The sequence below is a fragment of the Hetaerina americana genome, unplaced genomic scaffold (assembly GCF_022747635.1).
Source record: "Hetaerina americana unplaced genomic scaffold, ioHetAmer1.1.p SCAF_7, whole genome shotgun sequence".
Classification (NCBI taxonomy): domain Eukaryota; kingdom Metazoa; phylum Arthropoda; class Insecta; order Odonata; family Calopterygidae; genus Hetaerina; species Hetaerina americana.
In genome coordinates, this window is record NW_027287316.1 from 38,067,895 (window position 1) to 38,082,267 (window position 14,373).

The 14,373-nt window shown below is 34.5% G+C and overlaps 1 protein-coding gene across 3 annotated transcripts in view; it reads left to right on the forward strand.

The window, feature by feature from the left end:
• Positions 1 to 12,919, forward strand: part of LOC139696329 (uncharacterized) — a 64,757-nt gene extending 51,838 nt beyond the window's left edge. For all 3 annotated transcript variants that reach the window (XM_071595047.1, XM_071595049.1, XM_071595048.1), the window contains 8 exons: positions 402 to 662; positions 1,999 to 2,163; positions 5,482 to 5,604; positions 6,638 to 6,769; positions 8,917 to 9,078; positions 9,227 to 9,342; positions 10,347 to 10,474; positions 11,427 to 12,919. In XM_071595047.1, the coding sequence (XP_071451148.1) occupies positions 402 to 662; positions 1,999 to 2,163; positions 5,482 to 5,604; positions 6,638 to 6,769; positions 8,917 to 9,078; positions 9,227 to 9,342; positions 10,347 to 10,474; positions 11,427 to 11,671 (1,332 nt within the window). In that variant the 3' untranslated portion in view covers positions 11,672 to 12,919. The remainder of the gene's footprint in view (positions 1 to 401; positions 663 to 1,998; positions 2,164 to 5,481; positions 5,605 to 6,637; positions 6,770 to 8,916; positions 9,079 to 9,226; positions 9,343 to 10,346; positions 10,475 to 11,426) is intronic.
• Positions 12,920 to 14,373: the final 1,454 nt, after the last annotated feature.

Sequence of the window (14,373 nt, forward strand, 5' to 3'; positions counted from 1 at the left end):
AGAAAGTATTCATTTTGAAATTCTGAAATGATAGAGAAATTTCTCATTCTATAAGATTCATTCATTACTAAGTAATTTATGGTAAGCAAATCGCTGTAGATGACTGTTAATTAATAAATGAAGGAACCTTCAATTTATAAAGTTAGTGTATAAATGTATTTTTGAAGAAAAAATGTTTTGTTACCAGAAGTCCTAACTTTACAAAAGTTGCTTGTATTATCACCTTGATATTTTCAATCTGAATCTTCTCTGCTTTTTGTTGATTGCCTATTTGGGTATCACTCAATTTTTAAACCTCTTTCCCGTATGAATTGATTTTTGGTTGAAATTCCTAGTTGAGGGACAAGTGATATGGAAAGCTTTTACCTTTTCAGAGCATTTTATACATCTTTGAATTGCAGGCCAAGGCATCAAGTAGTCACAAAGGTCCATATGAGTGGGATGGCGTTCAGCGAATCCAAGAGCTTTGGAGCCAGTCGGCCAATGGGGGCACTGCACCACCTGGTGGCGGAGCAAGTGGCTCTGCTATATGGTGTATGAAATTTTCTTGGTGCGGACGATTGCTGGCTAGTGCGGGCCAAGACAGAGTGTTGAGGATATGGGTGCTGAGAAGTGCTTGGCCTTATTTTCAAGATATGAGAACCAAATACAATGCTGAGAAGGTATGGAAATGCCATTTTTAATTGAGCCTTTATTGGAATTGAGTAACTGGGTAGAATTTTTGTCTCATGTGAATATATTCATTATTCTTACATTTCATAATTTTCTTTTTTTTTTCCTAAATCATTTTTCTTTATTTATGTATCAGTTTCAGTTAAAGTAATATGCACAACCCAAGTTGATACCCGAGCTGCATCTCAGTAGCAATAAATATCTGCTTGTATACTGGAGAGTGATGGTGCGTTGAAGTTTGACTCCTGTAAAATTAGCATTATGCAAAAAAATGAATGGTATTTTTTTGAGAGTTTTGAAATCGATTTTCAGCTTATCGTTTCAATGCACCAGCTCTCCCTGTGACAATGCAAATTTGATCAAATTGTGAATGCTCTTCCTAAGAGAGAGCTTTTTGAAAAGCCAAGGGTGCCATTTTGGTGTGTTTAAGAGTTATTTATACTCAACACACTATCCATATATTCAAGTCTTAGTATTGGGCTTGCTGACATGACTTTGGCCCAGGTTTACAACTTTGTGTTGACCTCGTACATTTTCTGATCAGTGTGAGAGGCAGAAAAGATAATTGATCATAAGCTTTATGATTCCAAATTATTGCATGACTTACTTTATATTTATTTTGATCCGAGACCAACATATTTATTTTTGTATAATAATGCTATCCTTAGTGAATGTATTTAGAAAATAATCTTTTTGTAATGGACAAAATTTTGATAGGTTGGCAGGGTAAACAGTAGGTGTAACGGCTCAGATATTATGAAATTGGGGGTAATCTTGGGATGAAACTGCCAAAACTGAAAATAGTACTAACAATCCCATATATTTTGGTCAATTTGAAGTATTGACTTATTTAATGTTTCATCTGAGTGGTGAAATGTAATGGCTCATAAGAAATAATTCTTAAACCCTCGTATAGATAGGAAACATTGAATCATAGTGGCTCAGTTTGAGCGGGTTGAAAGTTGATTCAAAGAACTGTGCAATGTGCTCCAGCAGTTACATGAGTTAGCCTCTAATTTGTGCCAAAAATTTGGCAGTGTAAAAATTATTCACCTTGAACAGGATTTGAACCTGGATCTTTCAACATCTGGTTGAGTGCTTCAGCTACCGAGGAGTTTGGCAATGAATATTTGTGGCATTGTATGCATAGAAAGGTCTGAGTTCAAGAGAGCCAGATTCAAATTCTAGTCAAGGCAAATGATTTTTACACTGAAAAGCCTATATTTAGAAAATTGGTGGTATCTATGTTGCCATCTGCAGTAGCATTATATTTCATTTATGCTGAAACAGTTATCAAACTCTTAATGGTGTATTATTATTGAACAGGTTTCTCCTACACCTTCACAAGAATCATTGGTTTCTCAGCAATCATCCTCAGAAGAGCAACAGTATTCCCCACCATCAGATGCTGGAAGTGGGCCCTTTGTCAATCGGCCATTTTGTACATATGCCGGACACACTTCCGATTTACTTGATGTGTCATGGTCTAAGGTAAGGTTATTGAAATTTAATTGTAAATTGCAAATTGCATTAGGAATGTAATGGGCTTCTTTTAAAATGCACTATGTGAAGAATTTTGGGTGTTAAAAGAAGTGCCTGCTACAAAATTGGCCTTGGAATGTTTTGCTACATCTTTTGATCTTTATCTTCATCTGATTTTTATTAGAAATTCCATTGTTATGCAAGAATTGTTGTGAATTAGATCAAACATTTGAGTTAATAATTTGAAATAAGGATTGTTGTCATGCCATGCTCCTGAGCTGAATCTCTTGGCTAAAAGAACTTGCGTTGTTATAATCAAGTTTGATCAAAATGCCTTTGGGTGGAGATATGTAAGGTGGGTATTAGCCATAAAATAAGAATTCAGCTACTGGCTACAGGGATCTGGTTCAAATCTGGGGTACTCTGGCCACCAGGTACTCAATCTTACAGCAATTGTGTGAGTTTTTGGGTGCCAGATCTTGAGAAACTGCAGATAGCCCAGGGAAATGAGCTGCACCCCCAATGTATGATTTCTTTTGCTCAAGGAATTGTGTAGAGGTGAAACTATAATGAAAAATTGTATAGTGAGGATGTAAGGGGAAGAATTGCATTATACCTAGAAGTCTTCATGAGGAGGAGGGACGTTGAGTAAGGATGTTAAGAAAAGTCTTGTTAAAATTTTGATAAGGTGCATGATCTTGTTTAGTGAAAAAACCTGGTTATTGGAGCAAGATGATGGGCATAGGCTGAAGGGTTTTGAGATGTGTGTGTGAAGGAAGATGGAAATGGGGAAGTGAACAGAAAGGAAAACAAAGTAGTACTAGGCGTGGAGAGGAAATGAGTATTAATGAAAAATGAGGAGAGATTGGCAGAGAGAAGCAGGAAAGATGAATGCAGAGCATTTTTATTGGTGGTGTAAAACTGTGATAAAGGGGAGAAAGTTAGGCATGGTAAGGTGAGGAAAAGAATAGGCATGTTCAAAGGAATGAAGGGAAGTAGAATGTACTCATGATTGCAGAAGTATATATTTTAGTTCAGGTTGTCAGGTTTCATCTTGTCAGGTTAGGTTAAGATATGTTGGTATGTTTTGTAGAAGTCCATTCAAAATTTAACTGTAAAAGGGTAGACTGCCAATAATAATATTTCAGGTCCTTATAGATTGCAGCAAATAGCACTAACGTAGGCATAAGGTAGCAGCTTGTTAAAACTAGGCATCTATAAGGTGTCAAGATTCAATTCAATTTGAGAAACTATTAATTTCTTCAATTTCAAGTTAAAAAGTTTAATTTTTTCAATTCTAATATCTCCCAAGTCCATTAGCATATTGAGTATTACCAACTCTGCTTAATTTTCATATGAATATATAAATATTATGTACTTTGCATTATGCATGAAGTGCATATTTAAGTCTGAATTGCATATCATTTCTGAAAAGTAGTTAAGTGAATTCTAATAATCTAGCATTATTTTAAACAATAAAAAACATTATTTTGAGTAGACTTTTTTATTTTATCATGTAAATTTTTATATTAATCTCCTTTAAGCTCAAAGCAATTCATATTATTTTCATTATGGAATGCATTACCGTAGTTTACATTAATTTATTTAGGAAATTTTTTCACATAACCAGTGTTTTGTGTTATGAGAAAGATGAACAAATTATGTTGTTGTGAGAGGTTCCACTGTAGCTGAACCTTTAGAGCAGTCTAGTGAGAGATGTGACTCGCTAAAAGCAAACCTTTTCTGATGCTATGAGCAGCAATCCTTGGATTTTTTTAAGAAATTACTGAGCAACCAGTGAATTTTTTTTATGGTCGTTAAACTGTGGAAACTCCAATGCACTTGCAAGTTCAAATTATTGCAATTGAAGGTTAATGATCATCACCATTAGAATGATTTTCATAAGTTTTCATATTTTCTCCTTCCTTCAAAAGTATGAATTTCACAAAATGAGAACTAGATCGCAAAACCACTACAACCAAATAGAAATTATGAAGTTTCATATCTTTCTCAGATCAAATTTACAGGTATATATAGCTAGCTATTAGGAGGAGTTTTTTTATGAGGTATTCCAAATAGAAAATTTTCCCAGTATTTTCCTTGGTACCTTGGCAGTTATTACCCTAGTGAAGTTTAATGCTTGAAATTGATGTACACAGAATTTGATGAAAAGCATTATAGTTCTTCCATGTGCAAAAATGTCCACCATCTATATGAGATATCAAAACAACACATAATTCTTTCTAGTACAACTTTGTAACCAAATCAACGAGTTGCATATAAATTGCTGATGAATTAAAAATTGTCATGTGTGAAGCCATAAGGTTAGTGGCCAAGAATGTTACTGCTGCACCACAATACTAACGATTTGTAAAAAATTCTATTCTTTGGAATATGAATGAATGTTTTCTCAATAACTATTAGGTGTGTGTGCCTTGAAGGGTACATATTTCTTTGATCTGGGAGTTAACCGTAACATCAGTGATAGGCTTCACCCAAACCTGTCACCTGCTAACTTGGTGCTACCCTTTAAGCGTAAGATAATAGGAGAGTATTTTTCTGTTTATTTTGAAATGTTTCTTCAAGTTTTGTCATTCATAATTGTAAATTGAAGAAATATTAGAGACAGATTGGTTTTAGCCTTATCTAATCCTAGTATCAAAGCTGGCATTTTGTAAAGTAATGCAATCTGTCTTATTGAAATCAAATGTATTTTACCCAAGATGTGTAAGGTTTCACTCTATAAGTGTTTTTTATTTTAATTCTTATGTATTAAGGTTTAAGTCTTGGCTTTGTGTTACAATTGAAAGGTCATTTGACCCACAAGTTACTGGGAGTCATGTTATTCTTAGTAGCACCTTAGCCATTGGCTCTTGTGGAGCAAAATGTTCTCCTTTATGAGTAAATGGTTATGCAGATATGTAATGGTTGCTTGATTATAGGGGTTAAAAACACAGTAATGTATCCGAAGGCTGGTTTGGTAGGTGATGGTAGAGTTCACCCAGTACTAAGCCCAACAGCGTGTGAAATTCACACATCAGGGTAGGGGGGCCAGTTCCTTTCCCTGTGCCGGTTATGGTTTCCCAGTAAGATCTGGTGCCCGAAAAATCACGCAGCTTGGGTGGAGATAAGGGTGCCCAAAGGGGCTTGCATGGGTATCGAACCTGGGCCCTTCGATGAATAGTCCAACGCTCTACCCCTGAACTACCACAACCCACTATAGGTGGGTTAAATTAGATTTTTTTATTTTGTCAAAGGATAATAAAATGAATATAAATAGCAGTTAAAAACAAATCAAATGGTAATTAAATGAAATTTTTTTTTCAGAATTACTTCATTTTGTCTTCATCTATGGACAAGACAGTCCGCTTGTGGCACATATCAAGGAAAGAGTGCCTTTGCTGTTTTCAACATATTGATTTTGTGACAGCAATTGTATTTCATCCTCGGGTAAGCATTGACAAATTCCTTATATCATGAAGATAAATCTCAAAAAGATTATATGTATAATGTTGCACTTGTAGTTCATTCTATAGTAATTGCTCTAGTTCATGGTAATCTTTTGATGAACCAGCAATAAGAAATATCAAAATTGAAGTTTCTTATATTTTTCATTTTCTGGGCCCTTGTATTTTTTTTCATTTTAATTTGTGAACTCTTTATCCAATTCATGGTTTCTAGTTGCAGAACCATGCACCCTCTTAGTTTCTTGGTTTGGAAATGTAGCAATGATCATAATCATAATCATTAATCATGAAAGCTTGGGCAGATCTTAGGAAAGAGGCGGGGAACCCAAATTTTATAGGCAGAAATGATCACAAATTTAAGGTAAAATGCCGGGCACAGACAACAATTAAAAAAAAATTTTCTTTTCTGAATAGAACAATTGTTGATTGGAACACCTTACCTGCAAAAATATTCGAGCCCTTTCCTAACAGAGTGTATACTTTGAAGAATAGATGTAAGGCATATATGTAATAAATTGATTGATGTGTGGTGTATTGTATTATATGTAATAGCTTAATTTTTTTTTTAATTTATCTTTTTTTTCTTGCTGATTAATGGTTGTAAATGGGATGGGGATTCACTTGATTTGTTAAAGAGATTTGTGTTTTGAAGTCTGGTTTTATGTATTATCTTTTGCGATTATTTGGGACTTGTGTGCCACCTGACAGTGTCTATCAGCACATATATATTTTTAATAATAATAATAATTAATTACCAGTGATCTTAAAGCTTAAGTATCAATGTTATACTTATTGAATTTACACAAACAATTTTGTTAAATTTTTGGAAAGAGTTATTTTTGTATCATTCATAGCAGTGTAATAATGCCTATTATAATACCTCTCTTATGTCTTGCTCTCAATTAAAAGTTGGCAAAACTAACTCTTACTCATTTTACTGGAATATGTAGTTGTTTTCACATATTCACTCAGGTTTACTTGATTTTAATATCTTCTTCTTTTGATTGTTATTTTAGGATGATCGGTATTTCCTAAGTGGATCATTAGATGGTAAATTGCGGTTGTGGAACATTCCTGATAAAAAGGTAGCAGTGTGGAATGAAGTAGAGGGTCAAACGAAACTCATTACTGCGGCAAATTTTTGTCAGGTATGGTATTAGTAATAATTAAAAAATAGGCATTAGCAATAGTGAAATATAAAATAAATGATAAATACATTGTGGTTCTCAGCTCCGTTCAAAATGATTTATAGAAGAATCACTCACCATTATTAGATGTCCACCTTTAAATTCAGCTGCTCAAAATTTCACATTCGTAAATGATGCTGCAGAGTCCCCATGCACTGCATCAATTGCCTTCGATTTTCATAGGTGTATAGCCTTTCAAAAGTAAATATTTAATTATGGTTCAACACTCAATTTTTTCCATTTTAACAAAAACCCTCACAGGAACTCACTCAAACAATTGTCAAACCACAACTGATTGTCCAAAATGGATGAAATTATGGTGAGTACTTTTCAAGGCACGGGAAAACACATTCCCAAACTTATGTTGAAGAGTGCCGCCATCTTCATGTTGAGGTCACAAACTTTTCAGATAACACATGTAGACACACAAACTATTAACTCAGTTTATGACCTGCAGGTCAGTTGGAGGTAAGGATAGAATTCACCCAATACTAAAACCAATGGCAACAGCTAAGAATACACCAAGGTAGGAAGGCAAGTGCTGTAAATAGTTTTCCAGGAATTTCTGATGCCTGAAAAATCACTCAGCTCAGGTCAAGCTGACTGTCCAGAAGCATACCAGGGAATTGAACTCAGGCCCTCCAGTCAGTAGTCCCCTACCCCTGGACTTCCAAATCCATCCCCTTAATACTCCCATGGACTACCAAATCTCAATAGACAAGTATTTCTGCTACAATCTTAGAGTAAGCCCTTGATTTACATATTTTCAACTAAGCGAAGTTGATGACTTCTAGCTAAAACATCGCTGTATATGATTTTCTTCTCCATGGGTACTTTTCTTGAGAAAATTGTAAATTACAAAGGCTTAACTCAATTCATTATTGGTAGAATTGAGCTCTTACGGCTAGTAGTATTGAATAAATGAAAAACTCCAATAGCCGTAAACAGTTTACCTTTCTTAACAAAGTACAATTGAGATTAGTTTGTTTGATTAGAATCGATTAGATTTTTTTGTTAGTGATAAGGCCACATATTTTTATAGTTGAAATCAGTTGCTGATTGTCTTGACTTATTTATGTTTTGTATATTACTGTAAACCCTCATTTATCCATAATTCAATTCTCCATTTTCCAAATTATCCTTGCAATTCTCTCTTCCCAGTGTCTCTAAATTGTAATAAAATTACAATCACAAAGATATTTTAATGCTTAGTAACTGTGATATAATTAAAAAAAAAATGAATTTAAAATACCTCATATTTCTTAGTTTTGATCGCAAAATGAAAACTTGTCAATATTATTTAACTTTTTGATTTGAACATTTTTTTGCTATCTGTACTTTCCCATTATCTTTACCCTCGCATTTATTAGCCCTGAGGATTCCATATTCTCCTTTAAGGCAAGCAAGTATATAATCTTACTGTGCCACAAATGTTAACTATCTTCACTGCATTATTTTAATTAGTATCGTATAACGAATATGAGTCCTTATCAGCAATCCTTCGTCAATAATCATCCTTTGCCAATCTTTTTACTTCCTAGCTTTGTGATTGGTTTAGTTTTCTGACAATATATCCTGCTATTCGCTTGATGAAAGTTCTGTGTTCTTGTGGAACTATAATCCCTTTCTTATAAAAATGTCAGAAAAACTGGCAAAATTGCAATATCCATTGCTAATAAAACTTGAATTAATCACTAGTGACGACAAAGGAGAGTTCATTTGTTTCCTCATCGCATTAACTTTTTTTTTAACTGTTGTAATTCATGTAAATGGATTCCATTTATAAGACACTGTCTCAGCATTATTTGGTGGATGTCTTTCATACTAGGCATAAATGAAGGGAGACTAACTTGGCAGATTCCACTAGAATTTTTATTTTTCATTAACATGGTTTAGTCGTAAGGAAACATCATCAGGTGCTAACGTGTGTGGTGGTGATGTTAAGTTAGTCTCTTTCATTTATGCTTGAATCCATTAATATGATGAATGTTTTCTATGTATTTTGTTTATCCATGTTTTTTGATTATCTGTGCTTTGGTGACACAGCGATTAGCACAGATAATCCAGAGTTTACTGTACATTGTTTATTTGTTTTATTTTGTTTTCAGAATGGTAAATTTGCTGTGGTTGGTTCTTATGATGGACGTTGCATTTTCTATACCACGGAACAGCTGAGGTATCACACTCAAATTCATGTTCGTTCGACTAGGGGGAAAAATTCCAAAGGACGGAAGATCAGTGGAATAGAGCCAATGCCAGGAGAAGATAAGGTTGGATGTGAATTAGTTTTCCTTTTAGAAAATAGTGAAGACATTGCCATCTCTTTGCTATATGTTGAGTGTAGTTGTTTAACTTTGTGTGTTTATATTTTGTGTGCAACAATGTGTATACAACTAATAGATTTACTTCTAATTTCAGATTTTAGTTACTTCCAATGATAGCCGAATTCGTCTGTATGACCTCAGAGACTTGAATCTTTCTTGCAAATACAAGGGTTATGTAAATGTCAGTAGCCAAATTAAAGCCAGCTTTAGGTAAGTATCCTTTGGATTAGGTCTTTAAAAGCATGTGATTGAATGTGTTTTATTGCTTTTCTGGCCAATTTAATGATATTCGATATAGTAGGAATAGCATGTTTTTACCACGTGGAAATATGTGAGGGTGTTGGTACGGTTTAATGGTAACAAATGTTCAGTGGTGCAGGAACTATTGGGGAGAGGAGGTAAAGCAGCTTGCCTCTCCAAATTCCACCTTTAAAAAGACTTGGGTATGAATTTTAAAAGGAAATAGGAAAGGAATTTAGGGATCTCAAAGCATAAAATTTAAATGAAATCTTTTTGTGCTCTAAATATATTCTTGGTTTCTATAGGTTTGATAAACAGGAGTTTCTACAAACAAATCTAATATTAAATAATTTGGCATTAATAAATGGGACATGTTTTTTTGTAATGGCCATTCTCAATTAACTTTTGTTTGAATAATTTGTAGTCCAGGGAAAAGCTACCTATTTTTTTAATGTAGCATTTTTGGGTACTACAGTAAAATGCCATTGTATCATTAATTATAGTCCCTGTATCCTATTTTAATCCCAAACGCAAAATTTTAATCTGTTATTCAACTAAAAATATAGGTGGTTTGTCATATCGGTATTGGAAGTTTAGTGATAGTTTATGCCTACAATGATGGATTCTAAACATGACATTTTATGATATAATTATTTTACATGCATGCACATGATTTACTTGTTATATTATCCTCCCTCTGAGAGTAATGCAACATCTCTTGGTTCAATTTTCTCTGTTGAGCTAGATTTTCTGGAGAGGGTCCTGTGCCACTGACCATGTATTTCTTTTAATAATTTACTTAAATTCGTATCTTCATGATTGGAGTTATATATGATGTGAAATGACAAATGTACAAAACTGGAAATCCACACATGATGGGAAATAATATTGTAATGTCATGCTTCTGCTTGAAAATGGAAATTGCGTATATGTTTTTAATGCTAACTTAAATTGTAAATATGATTCCTTTACAGTCACGATGGGAAATATATTGTGAGTGGGTCAGAAAACCAGTGTATATATGTATGGAAGACTCATCATGAATATGCCAAATTTTCATCAGTGCGAAGAGATAGAAATGATTTCTGGGAAGGTATCAAGGGTAAGAATCACATTAGTCTTGGTTTCTAATTTTGATGGGTTGATTTCACTTCTTCTGGTTCCACTGCTGTTTTCGTTAATCTGGGTATAATTCTTGGGTCCACTAGTTCTTGTGAGTGAAGAGGTAGCCGCTATGAAATATCACTGCATTAGGAGGAGGTATGCATAGGGTTACAAGGAGTACCATTCTGTCACAAAGAGTAACATTCAATTTTAATGATTTGTTTAATTTCAAAGCTAAAAGATGGTGGTACAAAATTTATGGACGCATTTGTACTGTAGAGCGATTATTTCCTATTATTGTGTATAAAATGGTTATATAACTCCTACGAGTTAACAACATGTTTATAGCCCTGCTGTTATGTGAAGTCAAGTAATATAGATGAAAATAAGTTTCCGATGCATTTGAAATGTATAACAAATTGTTTCAAGAAAATACTTGCCCATAATGTTTTTTGGAGAGAAATCCTTGTCATTTTGATTCCATTTCTAGTTTTAGTCTTACGAAACAAAGAAGCCTGGACCCGTAGAACTGAAACAACCCTCAACTAGTTTATAATTTACTTATAATGGTATAACATTTCAAGTAGGTGTTTTTATTGGGTTTCAAATAGTCATCAAATTTATCAAGATTATTAAGTAGGGAGTTGGCCACTAATTCTCTCCTTGCTTTTCCTGTTACCTAGAGTGTGCTTGAGCTACTGATGTTAGTGTATTGGTAGCAAAAAGAATTAATTAAAAAAATCCATCCATCCCTGTTGGATTGCATTTTCTGAGTTATCTTTTTCTTTTATCTAAATTTTTTCTGGCAAAGTTTTCTTTGCTTCTTACAGTTACTTGGGGAATAAATATATATAAAATCATATAATTTTGGGAACTATTATATTGCTATTAATTGTCAGGCAGTAAAGATATAACTGGTGGGTGAATGATGTATTTATCTTACCTTTTAGCTCACAATGCAGTCGTCACCTGTGCTGTGTTTGCACCAAATCCTGAGAGTATTATTCGCCAAATAGATGAGGAACGAGTGAGTGCACCAGAGGAAGATGGCGTAGCTGGGGAAAGGCAGCCTGGGACAGTGGGAGGGGGTGGTGGATATGTTCTTGTTAGTGCAGACTTTGGTGGTGGCATCAAGGTTTTTCTCAACCGCACAAAACCAAAGCATAGCTCTCTTCCAGCATCTGCCCTAGCATGAGAGACAGGCTGTTATAATTGAATCTCTCAGTGTCATGAATCGGAAGTTGTCTTTGGGAGTTTTCCATTTTTTTTTAACCAGCTGTGCTTCCACCCTTCAAGGATTCAGTGGGGGAAACTTCAACGGTGCTTTCTGTGATGGTTGGGGATGGCAAACCCACGCATGGATTAATTTTATAGCCAGGTGATTTAAAAATAAAAATCATGAGAATGCTCTGGAGATATTGCTGGAATGTGATGTAATGTTTATGGTGACACCAGATAAAAAATTTATCATTGGGTTCTTCTGTTGTGCCATATGGCATGTAGTTCAAGTCAGATGATTGAAATGCCTTTATTAAGATGTGTGTATAGATTTATATAGATTTCTTCTATTATTTTTGCAGTACCATTTTTTATAAATGATAATTATTTTATTTAACGCTATAATCCATGTTTGGTTTTCAGTATAACACTTGCCAAACTACCATATTTTTTTAGGTGCCTCACAATTGCCTTATACTGCTACTAATTGAAGAGAAAATTTGGCCTGTGATCTTTCATTGTTATGGTTTTTTGAAAATTTTTTTATCATGATATGTTAAATCAAAGGGCATATCATATCGTGGACTGTTTCATGGATGCAAATAATAAGTGAGTAGCCCTGTGATAATTATAATTAACAAAATTTTTCAGCATGAGTACTCATATTTGGAATTTAATACCTACTCTTTTTTCTGCCATTTCAAGTGGTTTTTAACAATTATAAGGAACGAGGCATAAATATTTTGGATGAAAAGCCTTACAGGGAGGGATTTTTCATTGCCTAAAATAATTTGTACGTTGGTGCTTTATCATACTGCTTGGGAATGCCTTCATTCCAGTTAGGAAAATTAAATTGGAAGAGTTCAAAAGACTAATGATGGTGTGAGATTACTATAGCTATATAGTCTCTCATAGTACTGAGCACTTGAGACTTTATTTTTTACTAGTCTTGCATTTAGGCCAAATAAAATAATTTGTGGGCTATGGAGCAGTTGGAAAAAATAATGTTATGTGTTTGGCACAAATTGCGTGCACAAAGCCAGTGTTTAGTTACTTTTTAACGTGAAGATTGTGTGTGAGATTTATCAATATTATTGTTGAATATTTTATTTGGTTATGTAATTTAACAGAAATTTTAATATTTGCTACCTCATCATTCAGGATGCAAAGTTGTAAATTTATTGTACATCATTTTGTGGACAATATAATAGAATGTTTTCTCTTTGTTCATTATTTTGTATGTGCCCTGAAGTTATTCCAAGACCAAGAACCTGGAAAATCTCACTTCATATAATTATTTCAAGTAATTTTTTGGTCTCAGTTGGCAATTGCACGAAGTGACTATGTTATTCACCATTATTCACAAAAGCCAAGTATATAATTGCTTTAAGCATATTTCATCAATCAAATGCAGAATGTAAGTATATAAGAATAAGTTTTGAATTTATCTTGTTATTCATACGAGAGGTCTGTTCAAAAGTATCGCGAATTTTGAATTTCCATGGGTTACGTATAATTGATTTTTGATTTTTTTGTTGTGTTATGTTGGTTATCATGTCTTTCACTTATGCCATAAAGTTTGGCCATTTTGAATGTTCAGTTAATTGCTGACAGCTGTTTTGCTTGGATGTGTTTTGGCATGTCTTTGATTTTTGCCTGTTCCAAAAAATGGATCAAAGAATCTGTATCGAATTTTGTGTGAAAAACAAAATTAAGTGCGTGCATGCATTCCGAATATTGACTGTGGCATATGGAGAAGCTTTTTCGGTGGTACAAAATGTTCTCAGAGGGCCGAGAAGATGTGAACGATGAAGAGCGTGCCAGATGCCCGAGCACGTCAACAACAGACGAAAACATTGATGAAGTGAAGAAAATAGTATTGGCCAATTGTCGAATCACTTTTAGAGAAGTTGCTGAGGACCTAAACATATTGCCACTCACATTTTTACCAATGATTTTGGCATGACATGGGTCGCCGCAAAATTTGTACCATAATTGCTCAATTTCGACCAAAAACAGCAATGCTATGAAAATATTGCTAATGAGGTGTTGGACTCTGCCCTCGATGACCCAAATTTCCTCCAGAGGGGGTGACGAATCATTGGTTTATGGTTATGATGTGGGAACTAAAGCTCAATCATCCTAATGGAAGCTGCAGCATGAGCCAATACCGAAAACGGTTCGGTTGAATGTGAAAGTTTTGCTTACAGTTTTCTTCGAATGCAGGAGCGTGGAGCATCATGAGTTCTTGGCACAGGGTAGAACGGTAAATAAAGAAATATTACCTGCACGCTATGCGCAATTTGTGCGAAGCAATCCACCACAAATTCCCGGATTAGTGGAAGAACACAAATTGGCTTTTGCACCATGACAACGCCCCTGCTCACACATCATTACTAGTGCGCAAATTTTTGGCTATAAACAACACACTTATGATGCCGCAGCCACTGTATTCCCCAGATCTGGCCCCAGTGACTTTTTCTTGTTCCCAAAACTGAATAGGCCCATGAAAGGACGACGCTACGCTATGATTGATGAGATAAAGACAGCATCAACAGAGGGGCTGGACAAGACCACAAAAAATGATTTTTTGAAGTGCTTCGAGGATTTGAAAAAATGTTGGCACAGGTGTATAATATATGATGGGAATTGCTTTGTAGGGGACAAAATAGATATTCA